General features: G+C 53.9%; 4 protein-coding genes across 4 annotated transcripts; 1 reads left to right on the forward strand and 3 right to left on the reverse strand.

The window, feature by feature from the left end:
• Positions 1-267: 267 nt before the first annotated feature.
• JCM15063_003197 (uncharacterized protein) lies at positions 268-2382 on the reverse strand (the record flags this gene model as incomplete). Its single annotated transcript, XM_076675118.1, has 7 exons — positions 268-734; positions 803-1031; positions 1092-1216; positions 1285-1313; positions 1378-1568; positions 1649-1954; positions 2017-2382. 7 exons carry the CDS (start codon positions 2380-2382, stop codon positions 268-270), a joined length of 1713 nt encoding a protein of 570 aa, XP_076537202.1.
• A 318-nt stretch (positions 2383-2700) lies between these two features.
• Positions 2701-6126, reverse strand: JCM15063_003198 (uncharacterized protein; the record flags this gene model as incomplete). Its single annotated transcript, XM_076675119.1, has 3 exons — positions 2701-2721; positions 2798-3414; positions 3516-6126. The coding sequence occupies 3 exons, from the start codon at positions 6124-6126 to the stop codon at positions 2701-2703; spliced, it is 3249 nt and encodes a 1082-aa protein (XP_076537203.1).
• Positions 6127-6863: 737 nt separating this feature from the next.
• Positions 6864-13221, forward strand: SMC4 (condensin subunit SMC4; the record flags this gene model as incomplete). Its single annotated transcript, XM_076675120.1, has 19 exons — positions 6864-8153; positions 8229-8597; positions 8671-8853; positions 8929-9026; positions 9091-9202; positions 9273-9398; positions 9461-9568; positions 9638-9911; positions 9985-10190; positions 10255-10491; positions 10556-11241; positions 11307-11811; positions 11868-11980; positions 12038-12186; positions 12257-12468; positions 12538-12717; positions 12786-12911; positions 12985-13057; positions 13124-13221. 19 exons carry the CDS (start codon positions 6864-6866, stop codon positions 13219-13221), a joined length of 5145 nt encoding a protein of 1714 aa, XP_076537204.1.
• Positions 13222-13488: 267 nt separating this feature from the next.
• SMC2 (condensin subunit SMC2) lies at positions 13489-20705 on the reverse strand (the record flags this gene model as incomplete). The annotated part of the gene is made up of 25 exons (XM_076675121.1): positions 13489-13551; positions 13613-13740; positions 13802-13855; positions 13924-14337; positions 14402-14437; positions 14501-14861; positions 14925-15215; positions 15281-15478; positions 16014-16141; positions 16214-16306; positions 16366-16418; positions 16484-16531; positions 16609-16761; positions 16834-16971; positions 17045-17185; positions 17249-17606; positions 17677-17935; positions 17997-18713; positions 18780-19241; positions 19318-19473; positions 19550-19977; positions 20058-20181; positions 20252-20401; positions 20466-20535; positions 20608-20705. 25 exons carry the CDS (start codon positions 20703-20705, stop codon positions 13489-13491), a joined length of 5121 nt encoding a protein of 1706 aa, XP_076537205.1.
• Positions 20706-21700: the final 995 nt, after the last annotated feature.

The following is a 21700-nucleotide window of genomic DNA, read 5'->3' on the forward strand; positions in this document are numbered from 1 at the left end:
TCCATACGTTGTAATTTCGTCTGTTTGTCGAGCGTTGAAACAACACTAGAAAGAAAACAAATTGGAAGCACATTGCAAGACTAAAAGAAACGAACGAGAAAACTGAAGTATAATAGGGGTCCTTCAAATCGCCAATCGCCGTCGGGTCTCTTGGCAAGAACCAATGGTCTAGTCCTCTACTCAGAAGAAGGAAGTGCCTGACATTCTCATGGGGACCTTGTAAGGGAATGAAATGAAACTTGACCCATTCTTGGGCGTTCCTTCCATTCAGATTCCTACCCCTCCAACTCCTGCGCCTCCCGCCGTGGCGACAGCGGGAACACCCGCGACCGGTACGCCGATCACTGGCGTAGGAGCCATTGTTTGCGTGATCGTCGCGCCAAGAACCGTCTTCTCTGGGGTCCACCAGACGATACTGCTGCTGCTGATACTTGCTGCGGCAGCAGAAAGAGTAGACTTAGAGAATGAAGTCGCTGCTGAAGTTGACGAAGTACGAGGTACCGAAGCAGAGATGGAAGAGTGGGTAGGTGAAGCGGTGGTAGAGACGGAAGAAGCAGTCTCGGTCGACACGGTCGTTGTGGTTTCGTCATCTTGTTGACCCCATGCGAAAGTTGAGCTTGAGCGATGATCGACGTCGAGTCCGAACGTGGCGACCGAAGCAAGACTTCCGGATTGTTCACTAGGAATCTTCATCATCGCCAACGAAATGAACAAGACCAAAGCGGCAATCACGACTGTATTGCTCGGGATGCATAGCGTCAATCTTCTGAAGCTGGGAGCAAACCAAGAAGGAGAGAAATACCTAGGAGCAGCGCGATGATCATCTTTTTGCGGAATTGCAATCGATCGACGTGCTGTTGTCGTGCAAAACCATACTCGAGGTCCTTCTCTGAAGCGTAATCTTGAGCTTGAATGTAGCGGATCTTGTCTTGATCGTTGCTGCCGGGAACCGAACGTTTGAACCACGAAGTGGATGGCGCTTGCTTCGCAGAAGGTTGAGTCGAAGGCTTAGGAGATCCTCGACTGTACACCTGTAAAACATGACTCGTCTTCAGTGATGAGCTCTCGTTGCCTGGCAGTAGAGGACGAACCCCGTTGACATGAATGATGCGCTTCGGAAGCGCCTTGCCCGTGACTTGGTCGACTATCTCGCGGTCCAGCTCGTCGTGCAAGAACCGCATGCCATTCGTGAGCTCGGCGAGTTCGGTGAAAGGATCTGACAAGAAAAAGGGTGTGGTCAGTACGGAGAGCGTATTTGGATTGGGAAGGGTAAAATAAGCTGACTTTGCAATGCCCACAGTCCTGCATACGATCTGTTACATTTGGAGAAGTTGCAGTCAGCGACAGGTTACCGGGAAATAACGAGGCGAGACTTGCGTGACATGAGATTCGGCGACGCCGTCTGCCGCTCCAAGCTCGGCCGCTTTCAACAACCCTTTCACGTCTTCGTCCTCAATTTCGGGTTCTCGTGAACGAATGTGACGCGCCATCCAAATCCTAGTACGCTCTCGTTTCTGTTGTTCCTTGTACGCGCCTTCACGAATGCGTTCCATAGCGGCAGCAAAGTCCTATCATGCACGCGTCGCCCCTTTTCCGATCAGCATCAAGTTGATCGGAAACGAAATGATGGATGAAGCCACAGTCGTACCAGCTTTGCGTTCGCGAGTTCAAACTTGATCTCACCCACTTCTTGAACGGTTTCTCCAGCTTTGCCCTCTTTAATCAGTTTGCGCACCTGCTTGCTCCATTTGTGCAGCTGCAACAACCACGTCTCGAGGCTGACGATTCGTTTGCCCGAATCGGTCGTCAAAGTCGCGAGAGCGTGCAGGTCAGCTTGCAACGAAACTTGGCCAACGTCGACGGAAGGTTTCAACGAAACGATTTGATTCCTGAGGGAGACGATGTGATCGATATCGTTGTCGAGAGCGTCGATCGTATGGGTCATGTCGTATACCTATACAGCGATACGAGCGCGTCAAACGAGTGAGCCCTCAGTGGCGGACGCAAAGGACGAACCTGCGCGAGGAACTGTTCCATGTCTCCAGTCGCGTGATAGTTTGGTTCCTGTTCGATTCGCTGTTGCTTCGATTGGCGTCCTTCACGTTGAACAGCTCGATCGGCTGCCGCGTCGGCAGCATCTTGTTCGGTTTTGTTTAGCTTCTGTCGCGGTTCGCGATCGAGTAACGGTTTCTCTGGTGCGTCAGTGTCCGCTTCTTCATCCGACAAGGCTTGCAACGATCGATCCAAATCCGCGAGAGACGCTGACGAGAGAGATTTGAGACGAGTCCGAGTGTTCGAAAGCGAGGCGGAAGGGGCGGACGAAGCAGACAGTGAGTTCGAGCGCTTGCGACGCTCGATGGGCGGATCATACGCAGGTTGCATCCTGCAAGGAGGGGGAGCGAGTGAGCTGTGAGAAAAGAGAGGGAGAGGAACGAGAGCGTCCCACAAAGGACGCGAACCTTGCTCCGCATCAGCTCCTCGGAGGTCCTGAGCGGGACCGGGTCGCTACATACTCTGCATATCGGCAACGGTGCTGACATTCAAACAAAAGCTGTATTACACAGCGACTGGGGTAAAACCAAACAGACCAGGGGAATCGACAGAATAGGGTGTTGCTGGAACGTAAAAACGAATAAACAGTTTGCGGGTGGTGGGACAACGAAAGAACCCTGAAAGAACAAGGGAATAGGACAGTACATATCACTTGGAGTGCACGACGAGCTACGAGCCGAGCGGTACAGATCAGCCTTGGTCTGTTCGCTTGGCGTAAAGGTAGAGAGAGAGGGGATTTGCTCACAGCCCTTAGCTCGTACAGCCACGAACGATCCTCGAGCTCATCTTGTCGAGCGACGGTGATCCACCCTTTCATCTCTTTGCGACACCTCTCCTCGGCACGTTTGCTCTCCCTGAAGATACCCTGTCTGGTCATCTTGCCGCCTCGTTTCCGATTCGCGCCTTGGTCCTCTTCGTTACTGCTGCCATCTTCTCCTTCCGACAGGACGAAACTCGCCCGACTCTTGAGCATTCGTTCCTGTTCTCCTTTTTCCCACCCATCTCGCTCTCCTGCATGTTCATCGTCCGCGACTTCCCCCCAATCGAGTTCGAGTTCTTCCTCGGCTTCGGGACCCGAGATCGCATGCCACGAACAAGTCGATGGGTCGAACACCATCTCACCGACAACCTTGACTCCTCCTCTCGAACCGCCTTCAAACGCCTGAACCGGAGCTGAATCTGGCGATGTGTCGAGAGGAGCGGTGAAGCTCTTTTGAGAAGGGGAGCCATTCGAGGTCGATGAGAATGGCGAGATCAATGCAGGACGAGTCGTGTTCGAGAGCGCTCTATCAAACTCGACGAGCACGTTCTCGTTCCCTTCCCAACGGTGCGATTTCGGATTGTAGGTCATCTCGCCTTGAACTGTTGCAATCATCGGGAACAGTGATTGTCCGTCAGTGTCAAGGTGTCGCGAGCTACCAGCCAGTCGGTACAATAGAGAGAGCAGAGGGTGGTGATCGTACCTTTCGGTGCGGTGTCAGAACCACCCAAATGACGAATCAAGCGAGGTTCCCTCCGCTTCTTCGTCGGTGCGTTTTTTTCATTCGAGACTCCCGTGATACTGGCATCTCGAGACAGCAGCTTCAACTTCATATGCTGCAATTGTCGGGCGTCGCCTCGACTGCTCGCGACGCTTGACTCCGCTTTGACGAAATTCGGCCTCGTCTTGGTCCCTTTCGGCTGCGCGACAATCGCCTGTTCACGCTCGTGCGAAACTGGCAAATCATCGAAAACGTCCAGTTCCGTACCATCACCATACTGATCCGTGCCCTCGCGATCACGCAACGGGGATGTAATGGGTCTCGAGAGGTGTACAGGACGTGACGGAATCCGCAACGAGCTCGAGCGGGAAGGAATCTGAGCGAGGTTCGTGAACGAGCGGGATTTTGACGCCGATGACAAAGTAGCTTGGTGCAAGCGACTCGGAGCGCGGGATGCGTTGCGAACGACCTCAGAAGAGGTTGAAGGAGGCGGAGGATTCGAGTTGACGCGCTCGCGGACACGAGAGGAAGAGGCGGCAGTCGGAGCGGCGAACGAAGGTCGTCCTTGTGGAAGATGCGCAATCGAGGAGAGATTCTGTAAAGAGCGCTTGCGCTCGATGGGATGGTCGACAGAAGCAGCACGCGCAGGACGTAGATACTGCTGAGATCGTTTCGATCGCAAAGTTTCGAGCGGACCAGGTGCAGATGCCATTCTGGGGGGATGGGTAGGCGCACTGGTGACTGGAGTCTCGCTCGGTTGCCGCATCGTCCGCAACGGCACGGAAGGCGGTTGGAAATTCGACTTCAGTGTAGATAGACTGGTCGTTCTCGGGCGGAAGCGATCACGGCTTGACGTGCTTGGTGCATGAGGAAATCCTCTCTTGGTCGTCGAGGAAGATGTCGTGGAGGAATGGGAGGATTGTGCTGATGCAGGTCGAGTCGCGAGTTGAGGCAATGAGGACCTGGATGATGTTCGTTGAATCTTCGAAGGCTGTGGCGCAGCAGTCCTTGCAGAAGATCCGATTCGAACGAGATGTGTCCTCCTGTCAAGTTCTCCGATTTGCGTTGGCGCCGTATCGCTCCTTCGAGCCACTCCCGGTCTGCCTCCTGTCCTTGCCAGGCTCGCAGCCGATGATGAAGAGATTGACGGATGCGCACCGCCCATACTCGCGGTTCTCCTAACCGCGCCGGCCGCCATGCGAGACTGTCGAGCGCTCGCAGCTTCTTTCGCTCGGGCCCCCGAAATCGTTCTCATGCGGTCGCGCATGGCTTGAGCGTTCCATCCAAGATCGTTTTCGTCCTCATGCTTTGTCTCGTCTTGCGTTTCGAGTCGTTCCGACAGGTTCTGCGAGAGCGACAATTCTGTTCCGGCTTCGTGCACGTCTTCGTCCTTTTCGCGATGTTTCTCCAACCCTTCGAGCTGTTCTTTCGTACCGCTCGTCGTTCTGACCATGATCCCCCTTCCACCTCGGATCCTGAGTTTCTCCTGCAACAAGCTTTGCAAGTCGACCTGAGCAGCGTCTGATTCGAGTTCGGCGGACGGTTTGATCGGAGAGGTCTCGGAGGAATACAAGCTCGATGCGCAATGATCCATTTCTCCTTCACTCGTGGCAGGTGTCGTCGTTCCTCCTCGTCGCCTTTGGCCCTCGTTGACTGGATCGTTCGTGCTCCGTCCGAGAAAATAGGCGGGCAGTACGAGCCCCGAAAAGAACTCGGCATCGGAATCATCGTCGTCTGTAGTGGTCGTGGTCGCTGAAGAGTACGCGGAAAGGATAGAGAGCCTTTGTGAGGCAACATTGAGCACCGATGTAGAAGAAATCGAGGCATCGGTGACCGAGGCGGAACGGCTGGTCACTTCGCGAGCACGCTGCTCAGGCAACAATGTCTCAATTTCTGGTGTCTCAGGCTGGGTATGCGGGAGCGCTAACGAAGGCGCGAGATCGAATGTCGACCGAGTGGAAGGCAGGTCGAAATCGAGATCGGACACTTCGTCTGATTCCGAGGGATCTTCTCTGAATGAATCTATCGATATTCGAGCCCGGATTCGAGGCGGATCGTCTGACGCCGCGACCTCTGGATCCTCTGCTCGTGGGGGTACCCCGAATGCGAAATCGTTCGAAGCGAGATCCTGATGAGAATCTTCAACATGGACCTTGACGGACTGTTGCGGAATTTTGCCTGCCAAGTGACGAGTCGCCTCTGCGCGTGCTGTTGGGAGCGGATTCGTCCTCGCAAGAAGACGAGACAAGTCTGACCCGAGCCGGATCGTCTGGAATTTCGGTTCGGTTGGAACAGGAGCGGGATCAGGTTGAGTCGAGCGTGAATCGTCACAGGTAAAGGTCGTGTCTTCTTGTCGCACGGTACCGGTCGAGGAGATGGTCGACGTTGTACTTTTGAAACTGTTCCAGCTGTCTTGTTTCTCGTCCCTCGTTTCTCCCCCTACGAGTTCCTCCCGAGGCTCGTGTAGTTTTGAATCAAGGAGGGAGAATACATCCGCTGACTCCGCCGTCCGATCATGAGGAGGAAGGGACAGTCCCTCTGGCGGTAGGAGAAAGTCTGGATCGGCGTCCCACGATTCGTATCCTTGCGACATGCCAAAGCACACGTACGAACAAGAGAGGCGGTCAACACGTCCCAAAAGGAAAGGGTCGAAGGAACAGGGAGGCGGTGCGAGCGGAACGGAGTAACGATAAGACTCGAAGACAGTCGACGTCAGACGCGTCAAAGGTGATAGAACTGCATCGTGAAAGCTTGTCAATATACGTATGTCAAGGCTCGCAGCTTGGCTCAGGGCGAGGAGCAAGTGAACTTGATTGCGGCACAAAGCGAGACGAACCTCGACACTGGCCGCTAAACCGTACGAGACTATAGGCTTGTGGTAGGTACGAGCCGAGATCAAGTCTGTCTGTTGAATCTGACAAGCTTGACAACCGCGCCGGAGTGACCGTCGCTTGTCGAGAGTTCTCAGGGACCACGGGCTCGTGCACCGGCCGCTGCCTACTGCCCGCCTGGTCAAGTGGCTTTGCGCTTCAGGTCGTATCGTGTATATCTGAATGACGCGCTGCAATCGCTCGAGTTGTCGGGTCAGCGAGGACAAGGGGAGTGCTAGTGCATAGCTCCGAGTGGGGTGAGAATTTCCGAAATTTTTGTGGTCGCCAAGCGCTGTTACGTAATACCCGATGTTTAGATAAATGTATCTCAAAGGCTACAGGTCTGTCAGAAGCGGTTTTTAAAGAAAAGAAGAGTTGCTCGGAAATTAGTCGCGACGACGCGTCGGGCGCGGCGACTCCAGCCGCGAGCTGTTCCCCTTGTCTTGTCCAGCGCCAAGCGATGCCACTACGACGGACGACGCGGGGTTCCAACACGGCCTCTCAGGCCTTGCCCCTCGAATCGCTGTCCCCGAACCGGCCTACACCTTCGAGCGGGCGTCGTTCAACAACAAACAAACCCGTCTCGTCTGCGTCCTCCAGGACGGCCACTTCCCGACGGACGACCCGGTCAGCACCGATTCAACCTCGACAGGATGCTCAGAGCAGCGACGAGGAAGAAGTGAGTGAGGATGAGGACGAGAGCGAAAGCGAGGACGAAGAGCAGGACGAACCCGTCGTTGCATCGAGACGGACATCCACAACGGCTAGGAAAGTCGTCAAGAAACCGACGTCGGCAAACGCGGCAACTCGCGCGCGTGGAACGAGAGCGAAACCTCCCGTCGTTGTCAAGGAGAAAGACGAGAGCGACGAGGAGGAATCAGATGTTCCGCCCGTACGAGCTAGATCATCGAGAGCCCCCAATTCAGCGACGAACAAGACGACTGCGAAGACGACAACCACCCGTCGAGGACAGAAAGTACTGCCCGAAGCGACTCGTGCATCTCAGCCAGACGACGACGACCAAGATGGCTCCAGCGAAGAGAAAAGTGAAGAGGAAGACGCAGAAGATGTGCAAGAGGATGTCTCTGACGAAGATGAGGAGGAGGAAGAGGAGGTCCAGCCCCCCGGCAAGAGAAACGCAAACAAGACGAAAGCTTCGGTTGTTCTGCCTCCACCCGGATCTGATCAAATTGGCAGCGCCGAAGTCGAGAAGGAGGAGGATCAGGACAGTGACGAGCTGTCCGCGACGCAAGAGGGAGATGTAGTTGAAAGCGAGGACGAGATCACGCCGGCCACGCCCAAGAAACGTTCCTCGTCGAAGAAGCAAACCCCTCAGAAGAAACGTCGAACGGTCATCGAATCCGATGAAGAGATGGAAGAACCGGAGACCGCAGCGGAAGACGTTGAACCATCAGCACGAGAAGCTCATGCTCAAGTCGAAGAGGAGGAGGAAACCAAACCGACTTCTCCTGTTCAATCTCAACTCAAAGCTGTCCCTCCCTCCCCGTCCCCATCTGCACGTTCACGCAAACCCACCCCTCCTCAGCAAGACCTCAAACCTGCACCTCCGACAGCTCTCACGGCTTCCGCACTCGCTTCGATCGCTCGTCAAGCCGCAGTCGATCACGCGAGTATTGCTGCAAACCGAGAGAAAGAACTCGAAGGCAAACCGAGATTGGTCATTCATCAGTTGGTGCTCGAAAACTTCAAATCCTACAAAGGCAGAGGAGTGATCGGTCCGTTCCACAAGGTGAGGATTGATTTTCGACTGACTTCTTCTCCTCGGTGTTCTCGCCGTGCATTTGGCTGACTCTGCGCTCTGCAGTCGTTCTCGTCAATCGTGGGACCGAACGGATCTGGCAAGTCCAACACGATCGATGCATTGCTCTTCGTGTTTGGGTTCCGGGCTTCCAAAATGCGACAAGGCAAATTTTCGGAACTCATCCACAACTCGGGACCGGCTCCTTCGGGCTCGGAGGACGATCAAGAGCAGTCAGAGGATCCTAGCGGGATTGAACAAGAGATGGATTACGAGAATGAGAGCGAGGAGGAAGAGGACTATGGAGGGAGGAAGAAGAAGGGCTCGAAAGGTAAAGCAAACAAGTCGAAGGGTAAGAGCAATGACGCCGACTGGGGCAGAGGTGGATGCGATTTTGCGACGGTCGAGGTCTGGTTCAGGGAAGTGATTGACCTGGTGCGTTTCCATTTCTTCCTTTTGAACCTGGTTCTTGCCACATGGTCTCGATTGACTCATCTGCTCGTGATAGCCGGGAGGCAAGGACGAGTTCTCGGTTGTTCCCAAGTCGCAGCTCATCGTTGCCCGTACGGTGCGCCGGGACAACTCGACCAAGTACACGGTCAACGGGAAGAACGTGGCTGCAGGAGAAGTCAAGAGTCTCTTGTTGGGTCGAGGAATCGATCTCACGCACAATCGATTCCTGATTCTACAGGCGAGTCCTTTCTGTCGGCTGTCTCCTCTCTACTAGCCAGCACTCACTGAGACGGTTCGAAAACTCGTTTGGCAGGGTGAAGTTGAGAGTATCGCCCAGATGAAGCCGAAAGGCGTCAATGATCAAGATGAAGGACTGCTCGAATACCTCGAAGACATTATCGGCACCGCGATGTACGTTGTTTCGCTCGAGAGCACAGATCCTGAATATTGATGAACGGGTTGTCACTATTGGCAGGTTCAAGCCTCAGATTGAAGAAGCGCTAGTCGAAGTCGAGAAGTTGGGAGACGAGCGTCAATCGCAGATGAACCGGGTCAAGCTCGTGGAAAAGGAGAAAGGTGCTCTCGAAGTAAGGTCTGATCCGATACTCGGCACGATCGAAGCTGTGGTAGCTGACTGTATCGGTTGCGGGTTTCCAGTCTCGCAAGAAGGATGCCGACTCGTACCTCCGCGACCAACTTGAACTCGTCTCGCTCCAAAACCAGCTGTATCAGCGTAATGCGCACCAGGCTCAAGCGGACAAGACTGAAGTAGAGTCACGAGCAGTAAAACCGGATCCCGCTGCTCCTCCAAGCAACATCACGCTGACTGACGCGTGGCCCTACAGACGAAAGCGAAACAAGAACTTGACGAAGAGCTGGAAAAGCAGAAAGCTGATCGAGAAAAGTATGCCGAGGATCAAGCCTACTATGAACAACAACGAGCCGAATGCAAGGTATTTCGATACTTCCAGCTAATCCGGTCGAGTTAATCCATAGGCTGATCCTAGACTGCCGTGCAACAGACTGTCGAAGACGAAGTTGCCCGGATCGAGAAAGACCTCGCCATGATCAAAAAGACAGACGTGCAGCTGACTGAACAACGCAAGGCAGCTACTGCGAAACTCAAGAAGCTCGAGAAGTCGATGACCGAAGACCGACACGCGAAGAGCGAAGCCGAAAACTCCGTGAGGAACAACGGCGAGACGCTCGACAAATTCGGGGGCGAGAAAGACAAGCTCAAAGGAGAGCTCGAGAAGGAACAAGCCGAGCTGGGCAAGGTCATGGACGCGTTGCGAGGTGAGATCGTTCGGAGCAAACAACTTCAGCCGAGAACAGCAACGTTGACCAGCCCGACGGCTACCATGCACAGACAAGATCGAGGGATTCTCAACCCAAATTGAGACTGAGCAGCAAGCGCTCGCACCCTGGAAAGAGCAAATCGAGGAGAAGCAGAACGAGATCAAAATCGCACAGCAGCAGCTTGACGATCTCAAGGGCAAAGGCGAAAGCGTCAAGGCGGATATCGACCGAACCCAGGCAGAGTTGGAAGAGCTGAAGGAGGGGCGAACGACAAAGGTAATGCTCCGCTCCTGTTCACATCATGCGATCGCAACTGACCTCGCTACTGTGCGGATGCTAGCTCGCGGAGCTCAAAGATCTGCAGAAACAGCGTAAGCTTGTGAATGGCGAGGTCACTTCGACTCGGGAACGTCTTGAAGCCGAACAAGCGAACGAAGCCAAATTCCGAGCGAAGGTTGCCGATGCGCGATCGAAGACACTCGAGGCGAAGGCTTCCCAGACTGCTCGCCGGTCGACGGGCGACGTTCTCTCAGCAGTCCTCAAGCTCAAGGAGCAGGGTCGTCTGCCTGGTTTCCACGTACGATCCGCCTTGAACGCTTCCTGCTCGGACTGTCTTGTCTAACCTGATATATTTGTGACAGGGTCGCTTGGGAGATCTGGGACGGATTGACGACAAGTACGACGTGGCGATCTCGACGGCCGGAGCTGGAGGACTCGACTCGCTCGTGGTCGACTCACGCGAGACGGCCGAAGCGATCTTTGAGCACCTTCGGAAGCACAACATTGGCCGAGCGCAATGTCTCGCGCTCGACAGGTTCGGCGAAGTCGACCTTTCCCCAATCAAAACACCGGGAGAAACTAGGCGGTTGTTCGACCTCGTAACTCCTAAAGATGCCATATATGCTCCTGTGTTCCTACACACGCTTCGCAACACCCTCGTTGCAAAGACCTGGGACGAAGCGCACGCGGTATCCTCGGGCAAGGTCGATGGTCGGAGGTGGAGGGTCGTCACGGTGGACGGCAACATCGCCGAAGCATCCGGCGCAGCGCAGGTCGGAGGTTCGCGACCGCTACGGGGCAAGATGTCGTCCAAGATGACAGCCGATGACTTCTCTCCTGAGCAAGTCGCCCGGTTCGAGCAGGACGAAGAAAGCGTTACGGTCAGGCTACATGCATTCCTCGACGACCACAAACAGGTCCAAGACGAGCTCAAGGCGCTCACGCAACGGTTGCAAGCTATCGAAGCTGAAATCCCAAAGAGGGAGATGGATCTCGAGGCAAATGAGACTGACGCAGCCGAGAAAGAGGAGCTCCTTGCCGAGCTACAGTGAGTGCAAGCACTGAAGAGCTCTAAAGATCGCGATGCTGACAAGTAAAATCTCCGCGCCACAGATCTCACAGCAAACCTGATGCGGGCGACGTCAAGCGCATCGGCCAGCTCGCCAAGTCGATTGAAAGCATGGACAAGGAACTCGACAAGCTGCGCTCAAAAGCGTCGGGCTACGAGGAGCGCATCAACAAACTTCAAGCCCAGATTGAAGAAGTTGGCGGTCTCAAGCTGCGCTCGCAAAAGGCCAAGGTATCCGACTTGCAGGATCAGATCAAGCACAACGAAGACCGATTTGTCAAGGCCAAGACGGGCAAAGCCAAAGCCGAAAAAGATCTCGTCAAGCTGCTAAAGAACTTCGAGACAAACTCGGCCAAACTTGAAGAAACGCAAGCCGAGATTGCCGAAATTTCTGAGCAACTTCAATCGAACACGGCCGAAATGGATCCCATTCGCGAGACTGTCGACAGCATTCGAGAAGCTCTCACTGACAAGCGAGACGAGCTTCAAAATCTCAAGAGCGAGCTTGATGAGCAAGAAGGCGCCATCATCGAGTTCAAAAAGCTTGAGGTATGTTCTTCCTTTACTCTCTTCTCAGCAAAGGCTAAGACGGTTTGCTATCACAGGCCAAATTACGAGCAAGCTTTAACGATCATGAGAAGCAGCTCAAGGAAATGAATCGTATCTTTGAGCACTGGACCGCCAAACTGGGTGAACTCGAGATGCCCGAAACCGATCAGTTCGTTCCCTCCCGCACTGCATAAGAAGACTATCTCTGACGCACTTGTTCCGACAGACTGGACGATGAGGATGACGACGATGATGAAGGCGGAGAAGGTGCAACGAAGAGGGTCCGATTTGAAGACGTCCTGCGAGTTCTCGAACCGGAAGAAATTGGCGTGATCGATGGCAAGAAGCTCAAGGCTGATATCGTCTTCCTCGAGGGTCAGTGTCTTCTTCTGGCCGTCCTGGAATACCGAGTTTCTCGCTCATTTCCCTGGTTTGCGAATCGCAGAACGACTCGAGAAAAATACGGCTGATCTCGCGGTCCTGCAAGAGTACCGAAGGCGCAACGAAGAGTTCCGAAAGCGTGCAGAAGAGTTCGAAGCCGTATCGAGAGAATGGGACAATGCAAAGAACCAGGTGACCGAGTTGCGTAACCAGCGATTGGTCCAATTCATGCAAGGTTTCGGAATCATCTCGAACAAGCTCAAAGAGATGTATCAGGTCCGTGCAGATTCATTTGTCGGCTTTGGCCCGGCTCGATCCTGATGGCTAACGAAATGCAATCTGCAGATGATCACTCTTGGTGGAAATGCCGAGCTTGAACTGTACGATTCGGCCGATCCTTTCTCGGAGGGTATCTTGTTCTCGGTCATGCCACCGAAGAAGAGCTGGAAGAACATCTCGAATCTCTCTGGAGGCGAGAAAACCTTGTCGTCTCTCGCCCTCGTCTTTGCTCTCCATGTCTACAAGGTACGAATAGAATTCCGATTCACGTCCAAAGTCACATCATGCTGATGACGTGTCCGTCTGCGTGACAGCCGACGCCGCTCTACTTCATGGACGAAATCGACGCAGCGCTCGATTTCCGCAACGTCTCTATCGTGGCAAACTATATCAAGGATCGGACAAAGAACGCGCAGTTCATCATCATCTCTCTTCGAAATGTCAGTCGATTTCCATTCTTCCGAATAGCGGATAGACTCGAGAAACTGAATGACTCTTGTTGGATCTCGACAGAACATGTTCGAATTGTCTGCTCGATTGATCGGGATTTACAAAGTCGCTAACCAGACTCGCAGTGTTGCGATTGGTATGTTGACTCACGTCACTCAGGACAGTATCAAGAAGCTGATTCTGGGCTCACTTGACCAAACAGACAACAAGGAACTTTCTGAATTGCAAGTCGATGAAGACGTTCCTGATGCATCGACAACCGATCGGCCGCCCCAGAGTCGTCGACAGATCTCCTCTTAGCCCCCTATTGTCTCTTGAATGTTGTACAACACATCTCTTCGTCTTTCTCGTCTATCTCCCCCTTTTGTCACGTCTCTCTAGACTTGCTGACCTGTCATGCTCACAATCTTTGATTCTCTCCTTGCGCGCGAGGTAAAAAGCGATATCACACGTGCTACAGCTAGGCACAAGCAGGGAGAACGGATACAGGGAGAGCCGTATGCTCAAGAACAGAGAGCGAAAGATCGGGCACAGACAACAAGCGAGGCTCTGGACAAGCGACTGAGCCTATTCCCTCGGAACGAAGAGAAGATCGATCTCTTGCGGGCCGAGGACGAATGCGTTGAGAGGCTATTGCTAGCGTCATGAGCGCGGAGTATCGCTGCTGCAAACCGTTTGAGAAAAAGCTCACCTGAAGGACTCGGTCGCGTCTCTCGTCTTCGCTTTCATTGTCCTTCAAGGCCCACTTCTCTCGTTCATGAGGCGGAATATCAACTCTGTACTTGGAGACGATGGAAGCGACGAGAGCGACGGATTCAACTGCGCAGAAGAAACGGACTTTCGGTGAGCGAACAAGATTAATGCGCAAGTCGTGACTTACCGAGGGAAAATTGACGCCCAATGCAGCCGCGAGAGCCGGAGTTGAACGGCAAGACTGGCAGACAAGTGTAGAACAGGCTGAATATCCACTGATCCGGTGTGAAACTGAGTCAAAGTGCCTACACGATTTCAATTGATCGCCACCCTTCTCGAGCTCGAGAAAACGCTCTGGGCGGAACTCGGTCGCGTTTTCCCAGTCGTTGCTGTAGTGTACTCCGAGAACGTGTTCCCTGATGTACGTACCCGCCGGGATGGTAACGTTTCGACTTTCGCCGCTCGAGCCGTCCGCATTGACGGATTTTGAGGGCAGGGTCGTCAGATCGAGCGAACGTCGCAAGAGATTCTGGGCGGGTCCGGCGATGCGAAGGGTCTCTTGGACAACAGCGAGCGTGTATGGGAGAGCTTGGTAGGTGGCGGGGTAAGACGTTACCGTGCCGTCTCCGATGAGCGTCGAGGCTTCCTCAAAGAGTCGCTGCTGACAACGAGGATAAAGGGCAAGGAATGCGAACAGCGCAGTGACGGTGCCGGCAGTGGTTTCTGCACCACGAATATACTGAGCTCGTCTTGTTTGTCTCGTATGGAGAGCGTGAAGCAGACTGACCGTGACCAGCGATGAGGAAGACAAAAGCGTTGCTGACTGTCAAGCAAAAGCAAGGTATCTTCAGCTAAGCGCTCGCGGGCCGAGCTCGAGACGATTTACAAAGCTCTTGCTCCGACAGCGTGTTCTTGGCATCCTCGGAAACATTCGCTCGGCATAAGAGGGATAGAATGTCTTGACCATCGTCATTGCCGTTTTTCTTTTGCGATCGGACGTCACGGACCTTGTTTGCAACAACCTCTTTGAGTTCTCGTTCGAACACTTTGTGACCGGCGCCGATGCGCTTGAGTCGTGGCGTGAAAGGGAATGGACGAAAGCAAATGGAAGGAACGTAGACGAGCGGAACCCAGTCTCGGAGAATCGAGAATGAGGCGTCAAAGAATGTGGTTTGCGATGGAGACTCGTCAACATTCTTTGAGAATGGCCAGCCGAATTCGACTCCGAATCCGGCTCGCCCGATAATCTGTACAGATCTACATGTTTAGCAAGTATTTAGAAAACTCCCGAGATGGCGTGTCGACCCTACGAGTAGTGCCAATTTTGCCCACACCCTTTCCGTCGTGCGCACGAGGACCTCCTGACCGAGTCCGGCTTGTTGCTGCAGGTCGTTCATCCACTTATTCACGATGTCGATGGTCGAATCCCAAACTGCGGCAGTGTTGCTTGCAGAGAAGCCGGCGACCACAACTCGGCGATGGCGTCTCCATTCGGCGCCTTCAAGCGTGAGGATGCTCGGGCCAAACAAGCTTGCGACGGTTCCATTCGAGATTTTGTCTTTGATAAAGTGCTGGTGATCGCCGTTAACTTGGTTGATAGCCTTGCAAGAGGGAATAGCTTATTTAGCTTATGCGAAATTCGCATGACAAACGATTCAGAGCCTACACGAGCATCGGCAACGAGGACGGTGACAACCGGTGGGAATAGAGAAGGGACAACGAGGACATTCGAGTTGAATTTGCGGTACAGGTCGTTCTTGAGCTTCCAAGCGAGCGGAAGCTGCAAGTTGAAGCGCCAGTGGAAGATTGGCACCGACGCGTAGCCGTACTCATTGAACGGCTGGATGATCGCAATGAATCCAGGCTGACCACTATAATAGTATCAGCTGTCAGCTGCTGCTAGTCTTTACATGGCTGAAGCTGAGAAAGGGATAGCGATCGGACCGCGTCGAACGAATGACGCGAAAGACCTGGCGGAGCCAGATTCCTGTGAGGAGCGCTGCAGAGTACGCCAGAATGGTCAACATCGTCGTAGCTTGTCAGCTTGTCCTGAGGAAGGCGGAGGGCGAGTGTGCCAGAGAGGCAGAGCGAGGAAGGGGAAAGCGAAAGCTTCGGAGTTTGGATCGCGTAAGCCCGATATCCTTCTACGCTAGCGCGGACGTGCCGCACTTCTGCCGAAATCCTTCTCGGCTCTAGCATGTGAATATGGTCACGAATGTGTACGTTTGCTATTCGCACGAACTGAGCGATCTTCGAATCCGGGACCATAGAGGCTGTGAAAGCGACGACGCAATACAAACATGTGTGATAAGACATAGTAATGCGGAAATACGAAAGACGAAGGGAGAAACTGGAAAAACACCGTCGAAGCACGGTTGAATGCTTTATGCGTCGCTGACTCGCTTTCGCCCATGACCGCCCGCCCGAGGACCGCCAACATTCTCCTTGTCGTACAGGGCCGACGTGGAGCGCTGCGCAGTCCGCTCGACGATACTTGTGCCATCGCGGAAACGCGTGCGGAACAAGACTGCGTAATCCCGATGACTCGTAAGCATTCCTTACCGCCATTGGACGAAGATCAGATACGCTCGAGACTCACCGTTGGCGTTTGCAAACAATCCATCCTTGAGCGAGACGACGATAAACTGACTACCCTTGAATCGGGTTCGGAACAGCCGTCCAATGTTTTCGGCTGCGACGGAGTAAGGAATTAGTGATTGAGGTGGAGAGAAGACTGTCGCTAGAACTCACTATGCGAAAGATCGAGAGCAGCGTCAATCTCGTCCAGGATGTACATGGGTGCACTATCCGACAGAAGCATGGTCGATCAGCGTTTAGCCCCAGGAGCAGTTCAGGAGACACAACTGACGGTTTGAAGCGCAACAAGGACATGATGAGCGACAAAGCAATCAGAGACCTGGCAAAGGAATCAGTGCGACGTCAGCCTACGTGACCCGACCACACGCAGAGGAAGCGAGAAAAAGGAGAACTCGCCTCTGTCCTCCCGACAGCTCTGTCAAGCTTGCCTTCCATACCTGGCCGAGCCGCACCTTGACTTCGAGACCAAAGGTGATCTCCTTGCCTTCAAGCGGCTGCAGCTTGCAAAAGTTACCCGGCAGCAGTTCGGCAAAAATGTTTCCAAATTCGCTGTTCGCCAGAGACCTACCCGAGTTAGCGAGACCTTGATCAGGATTTCTCCCTGTTCTGGAGAAAGCTCACGTATTGACGATGCCCCAAGTTTTTTCAAGCGTCTCCTTCTTGTGCTCATCAAGCTTGGCAACAGTTTCCTCAATCTTCGTCTTGTCTTTGACAACCTGTCTGTACATGGCCAGCAGGTCTCGCTCCTTCTTCTCAACACTATCGGGGAAAATTGCGAGTCAGTCGCAGACGAAAGGCTAGACACGCTCGCTCACGAGAAAAGAATGCTCACCTATCGATCATCGTCAGGACTTTCGGGTTGACTTTGCGCTTCATCTTGCGATGGTTCTCCTCGAGCTGGCGGCACTTCTCTCGCGCGTTGCCCATGTCGAGACCTGTGAAGTTGTACGGCGAATTCTCCTTGCCAAAGGTTCTGCTCGCAACAAGAACGGTTAGTGGCCCGCTTGGACCGATACCACCCCCAGGCAAGACTCACTGGCACTCGTCCTGAATCCACTCGAACTCAGCTTCACGCTTCGCCACCTTGGTCGATGCGTCTTTGGCGTCCTTCTTCGCCCGCTCGACGTCCTTCTCGACCTGCGTCACCTTCAGGTCGTTGTCGACAATGTCCTTCTTCTTGCCGTTGATCGCGTCTTTCAAGGTGTCGAGCTCGTCGTTGAATGCGGTGATCATCTTGGTTTCCTCCGCAATCTTGGCTTCGATCGAGCGGTACTCTTTGGTCGACTCGGCGACCTGGCTTTGGGCTGTCGACAGCGCTTCTCGCAGGGTTGTCAGGTAAGTTCGCGCTTCTGCCAAGTCGGTACCGCTTGCTGAAATGTCCTTCTTGACTTGCTCTGGCCATGAGGAAAAAGTGCATTAGCTATCCGTGCCGCCACGCGTAAAGAGTATTGTCCTGTTCCGTACCGAGTTCGATCGAATCGGTCATTGCATCGTTGCGCAAAGAGGCCACTGCTTCTTCGAGCTTGGCGACCTCGGCTTTCTTCTTGACGATGTCGGCCTTGATCTGCTTGACCTTGCCACCTTTGTCTTTCTGTAGCTCGGTCATCTCTCGCTCGATCCGCTTCACCTCGGATTGCGCGTCCTTGATCTTGGTTCTCAGCTCCTCTCCTTTTCCTTCGAGTTCCGCTACCGTTTGTCTCAGCTGGTCGACTTCGGCGATGATCTATCGGTTGAAAGCAATCAGCTACATGTGAGGAGGCGCGCGATCATATGCCAGTACGAACCCGGGTGGCATTGCTGTTGGCCATCGACTTCTCGAGAAGCGAGAGAGCGTGGGCTTTCGTGTCGAGGGCTCGCTTGAGGTCGACCGCACCTTTCGACTGCACTAGTTGACGATCGATCTCTTCGAGACTCGCTCGCCTCTTGGCAAGCTCCTGCTCGAGCTTACGCAGCTCCTGCACCTTGACGAGCACTTTGTCGTTGGGGGTCGATCCTCCGCTCATGCCGGCAGAAGTGTCGTAGACGTCACCATCGTACGTGACGCATTTCATGCGCACTGCCGGGTCGTCGGTGCATCTTTTCGCGATATGCTTGTTTGGTGCAATCAGGACGTTCCCAAATACGTATTCGAGAGCTTTCGACACCTTGTGATCATATCGGATCAAGTTCAGCGCCAGCTGAGCTCCGTGCTTCTCAGCCGCGGCGACTCGCTTGCGATCTGCGACGACCGTTTGCAGGTTTGAGACGGGCAACAAAATGGTCTTCGTCTTAATCGTCTTGGCCTTGATGAAAGCCGAAACCGTGGCGTCGTCCCGAACAGCTACATTGTAGAGGCGGCCTCCCGCGGCGATCTCGAGCGCGGTGGCTGCGACCGAGTTCGCATCGTCCAGCTCAATCAAGCTTGCAATCGTTCCGTACACGGACGAGCGGTCAAAGTTTGGGTAGGGATCGTCTGCGCGGAAGTCGGTCCGAGATACCTCGTTTCGCTTGGCGTCTCTTCTCTGCAAACCGCCGAGATTGTCAGTTATGATCGATTCGATACGAGGAGAAAATCGGCGACGACCTACCCGCTTGACCTGCTCGAAAGCCCCGATTTCCTGCTCCCTTCGCGTAGTCAATTCGGCCTCTTGCGCCTCGTCGTATCCTGAAGCCTTGAGCCGCTTCTCGAGGTCATCCTTCTCCTTTCTCGATTGCTCAAGGTTCTGCAGCAGACCCTTGCTCTCTTGAGCCGCTTTCTTCGCTTTCGGCTCCTTCTCCTTGATCTCTTTCTGCAGCGACTCGATTTTGTGCTTGGCGAGTTGACCCTCGGTTGCGAGACTGCCTGCTAGTTCCTTCGCGGCCGCAAGCTGTCCCTCGTATCCTGATGATTTGGCATCTTTGGATAGACCTTTTCCGTACTCGATCGTTTGCAGGAGATCTTCGGACGATGCGAGCGATGCGACCGCAGCATCAAACGCGGCTTGTTTCGCCGCGAACGTTTCCGAGGTCTTGGTCGCAGACTTTTCTCGGGCTGCTCGCTGCTCGACGAGCTACCAACGACAAATAGAGAACATTAGTCCGAGTCCGAGAGCCTCTGTCAGTCCTAAATGCAAGGAGAATGCCGACCTCTTTCGCATTGCGTTCGAGGTCTTTGATCTTGGCTTCTTCCTCCTTGATCTCCTTGGCTTTGCCTTCTGCCTGCGTCTTGAGCTTCGTGATCTCCATGTCGATTGCACTGAGCTGCTTCTCGAGAGCCTGCACTTTGCCCCCTTTGGCGAGTTCCTGTACGGACACGGGCACACTATCAGCCTTTCCGTCTGCCTTGGATCACCCGTTTGATGGGAAGGGAGCTACTCACAGCATCTCTTTGCTTCTCGATTCTGTGCATCTCCTTCTCCATCTTGCTGATCTCGCCCTCCATCCTGGTTCTCGCTGCAATCGCTTCCTTGCGCCTCTCTTCTCCCTTCGCGACCGCCTCCCTCGCCTTCTCGACTTTGGCATGATCCTGCAGCCACTCGTATGCGATGACCAGCTTGCTCAATCGCTCGAGCTCGCTCGAAGTCTTCTGGAACTCGAGGAACACTCGTTTCTCCTCGCGTAGTCGGTCAAGTTTCGGCGTGATTTCCTCGTTCAAGAGTGACAGGATTTCCTCGAGTTTCTTCTCCTTCTTCGCCATAGTCTTGATCGCTTTGTCTTTTTTCTCCTCGAACATGCTCGTGCCTGCCGCTTCTTCGATCATTGACAGGATCTCTTGCGGCCGCATATTGAGGACTTTTGTGATCTTGCCTGTCGAGACAGAATCGCATCGTGCTCAGCCTGGATCTAATGACTGCTGTAGGAAAGGTGGGAGAGCTGAAAAGACGTACCTTGCATGATCAGGAAATTGGGATTGTTGATGTTGAGCTGCACGCTTTGGAACAGGCTCTGAACCTGTTGCTGAGTCGAGCGATGTCCACACACAAGGTACTTGCTTTGACCATTGACAGAGATCTAAAGGATGTTCGCGTTTCGCATCATCAGCTTTCAAGATATTGTCAACAGGCAGGAGAGAGATACGAACCTGGCGAGTCACCGAGATCTCGGCCATGTTCTCGAATCCAACAGGTGCGCTAGACTTGTCAGAATTGTCGAATACGATCGTGACGGAAGCCCGGGTCACTCCGGCTTGTCCACGCTTGTAAATCAGATCGAGAAGATTTTGGGCGCGGACCTAGTTTTGACCATTCCCTCAGGTCAGTCTCGGGTTTTGACGAGTGAAAGGAGGGAAGCCGTACGGTCGTCATGTTGGTAATACCAAGGACGAAACAGATTGAATCGAGAATGTTGGACTTGCCCGAACCATTCCTAGGTGCGCGAACGGACATCAGCTCCCCTCAGGATGACCGCTACATGTCGTGGTATCTCGTCAGGACTCACAGGCCGGTGATTGCGTTGAATGAAGAGTCCCATCCTGCGATGCTAGTCCGGACAGGGTACGACTTGAACCCATCGAGAATGAGCTCCGTCACTCGCATCCTCGTATCGCTTGCCTATTGCAGCTAGTCAGTCAGAGACGTTCCAAATAGTGCTCTGAAGGAGAAGCGCACCTAGGGGATGCCTGATCGATCTGAAACGTCGGGGCAAACAGACCAAAAGTTGAATGAGCGGTCTGTCGACAATCGCGCCGTTGAAGCGCGTCGTCTTGGCCGTTCTGTCGTCTTGATGATAGTCGTATTGCGCTGGGGTGGCAGCGGGCGCGGCAAGGTCTCGTTGATGGAGAGAGAGACGCGTTGTCTTCGGTCACCGCGTCGAGGTCTCACTAGGCTTCTTTACCTCTTGCGCTTCTCCAACGATTCCAGCCGAATAGGTAGCGAGATAATCGTTGATAGTTACAGAAACGTAGCTACAAACGCTGCACAAAAAATCGGACGCTAGGTTCTCGCGCCCGGAACCGCTTCTCCGAATCACAAAGTCTCTGCCTTGGGCCTTACTCGTGGTGAACGTTAGTGAAAATATGCCTTGATACAAGAGATGATGCCAACAAGATACCGGAGCGCGATCGATAATGACTAAGAAGCCCTGACCCCTGCGCACAATGCATATCCATGCATCTGCAATGCTTCTATGCTGCACCTCATACGTCCCCCGACTCACCATGTCTTCGAAACACTGACTCCCGTTTCTTCCGAGCGCGGCAGAACTTTTTTGCCATCGAAAAGCTTGAAGACCTCTTTCGCGGCATCAAGCGAGTCGTACCATGCTAAAGCCGAGCTCTTCCTTGCATCTCCGGGCGAGCCTTCGAGCATTGTGACCGCCCCAGGAATCGGGAACACGTATCCATCCCGATCTCTCTCAGTATTGCGCTCGATGACGCCCTTGGCGAACCTATCCTCCAGTTTAGAAATTGCTGACTCCGCGTACCCACGGAAGCAGTAAGGACCCCAAAGAAGCCACTGGTGAAAGAGGGAGGTGTTGATATTTTCCGGGATGTTCGTGGACGTTACGAGCTGTCGTCGCTCATCCTTAGGTT

Source organism: Sporobolomyces koalae (genome assembly GCF_050403365.1).
Source record: "Sporobolomyces koalae JCM15063 DNA, S_koalae_JCM15063T_v1_ctg1, whole genome shotgun sequence".
NCBI classification, from domain to species: domain Eukaryota; kingdom Fungi; phylum Basidiomycota; class Microbotryomycetes; order Sporidiobolales; family Sporidiobolaceae; genus Sporobolomyces; species Sporobolomyces koalae.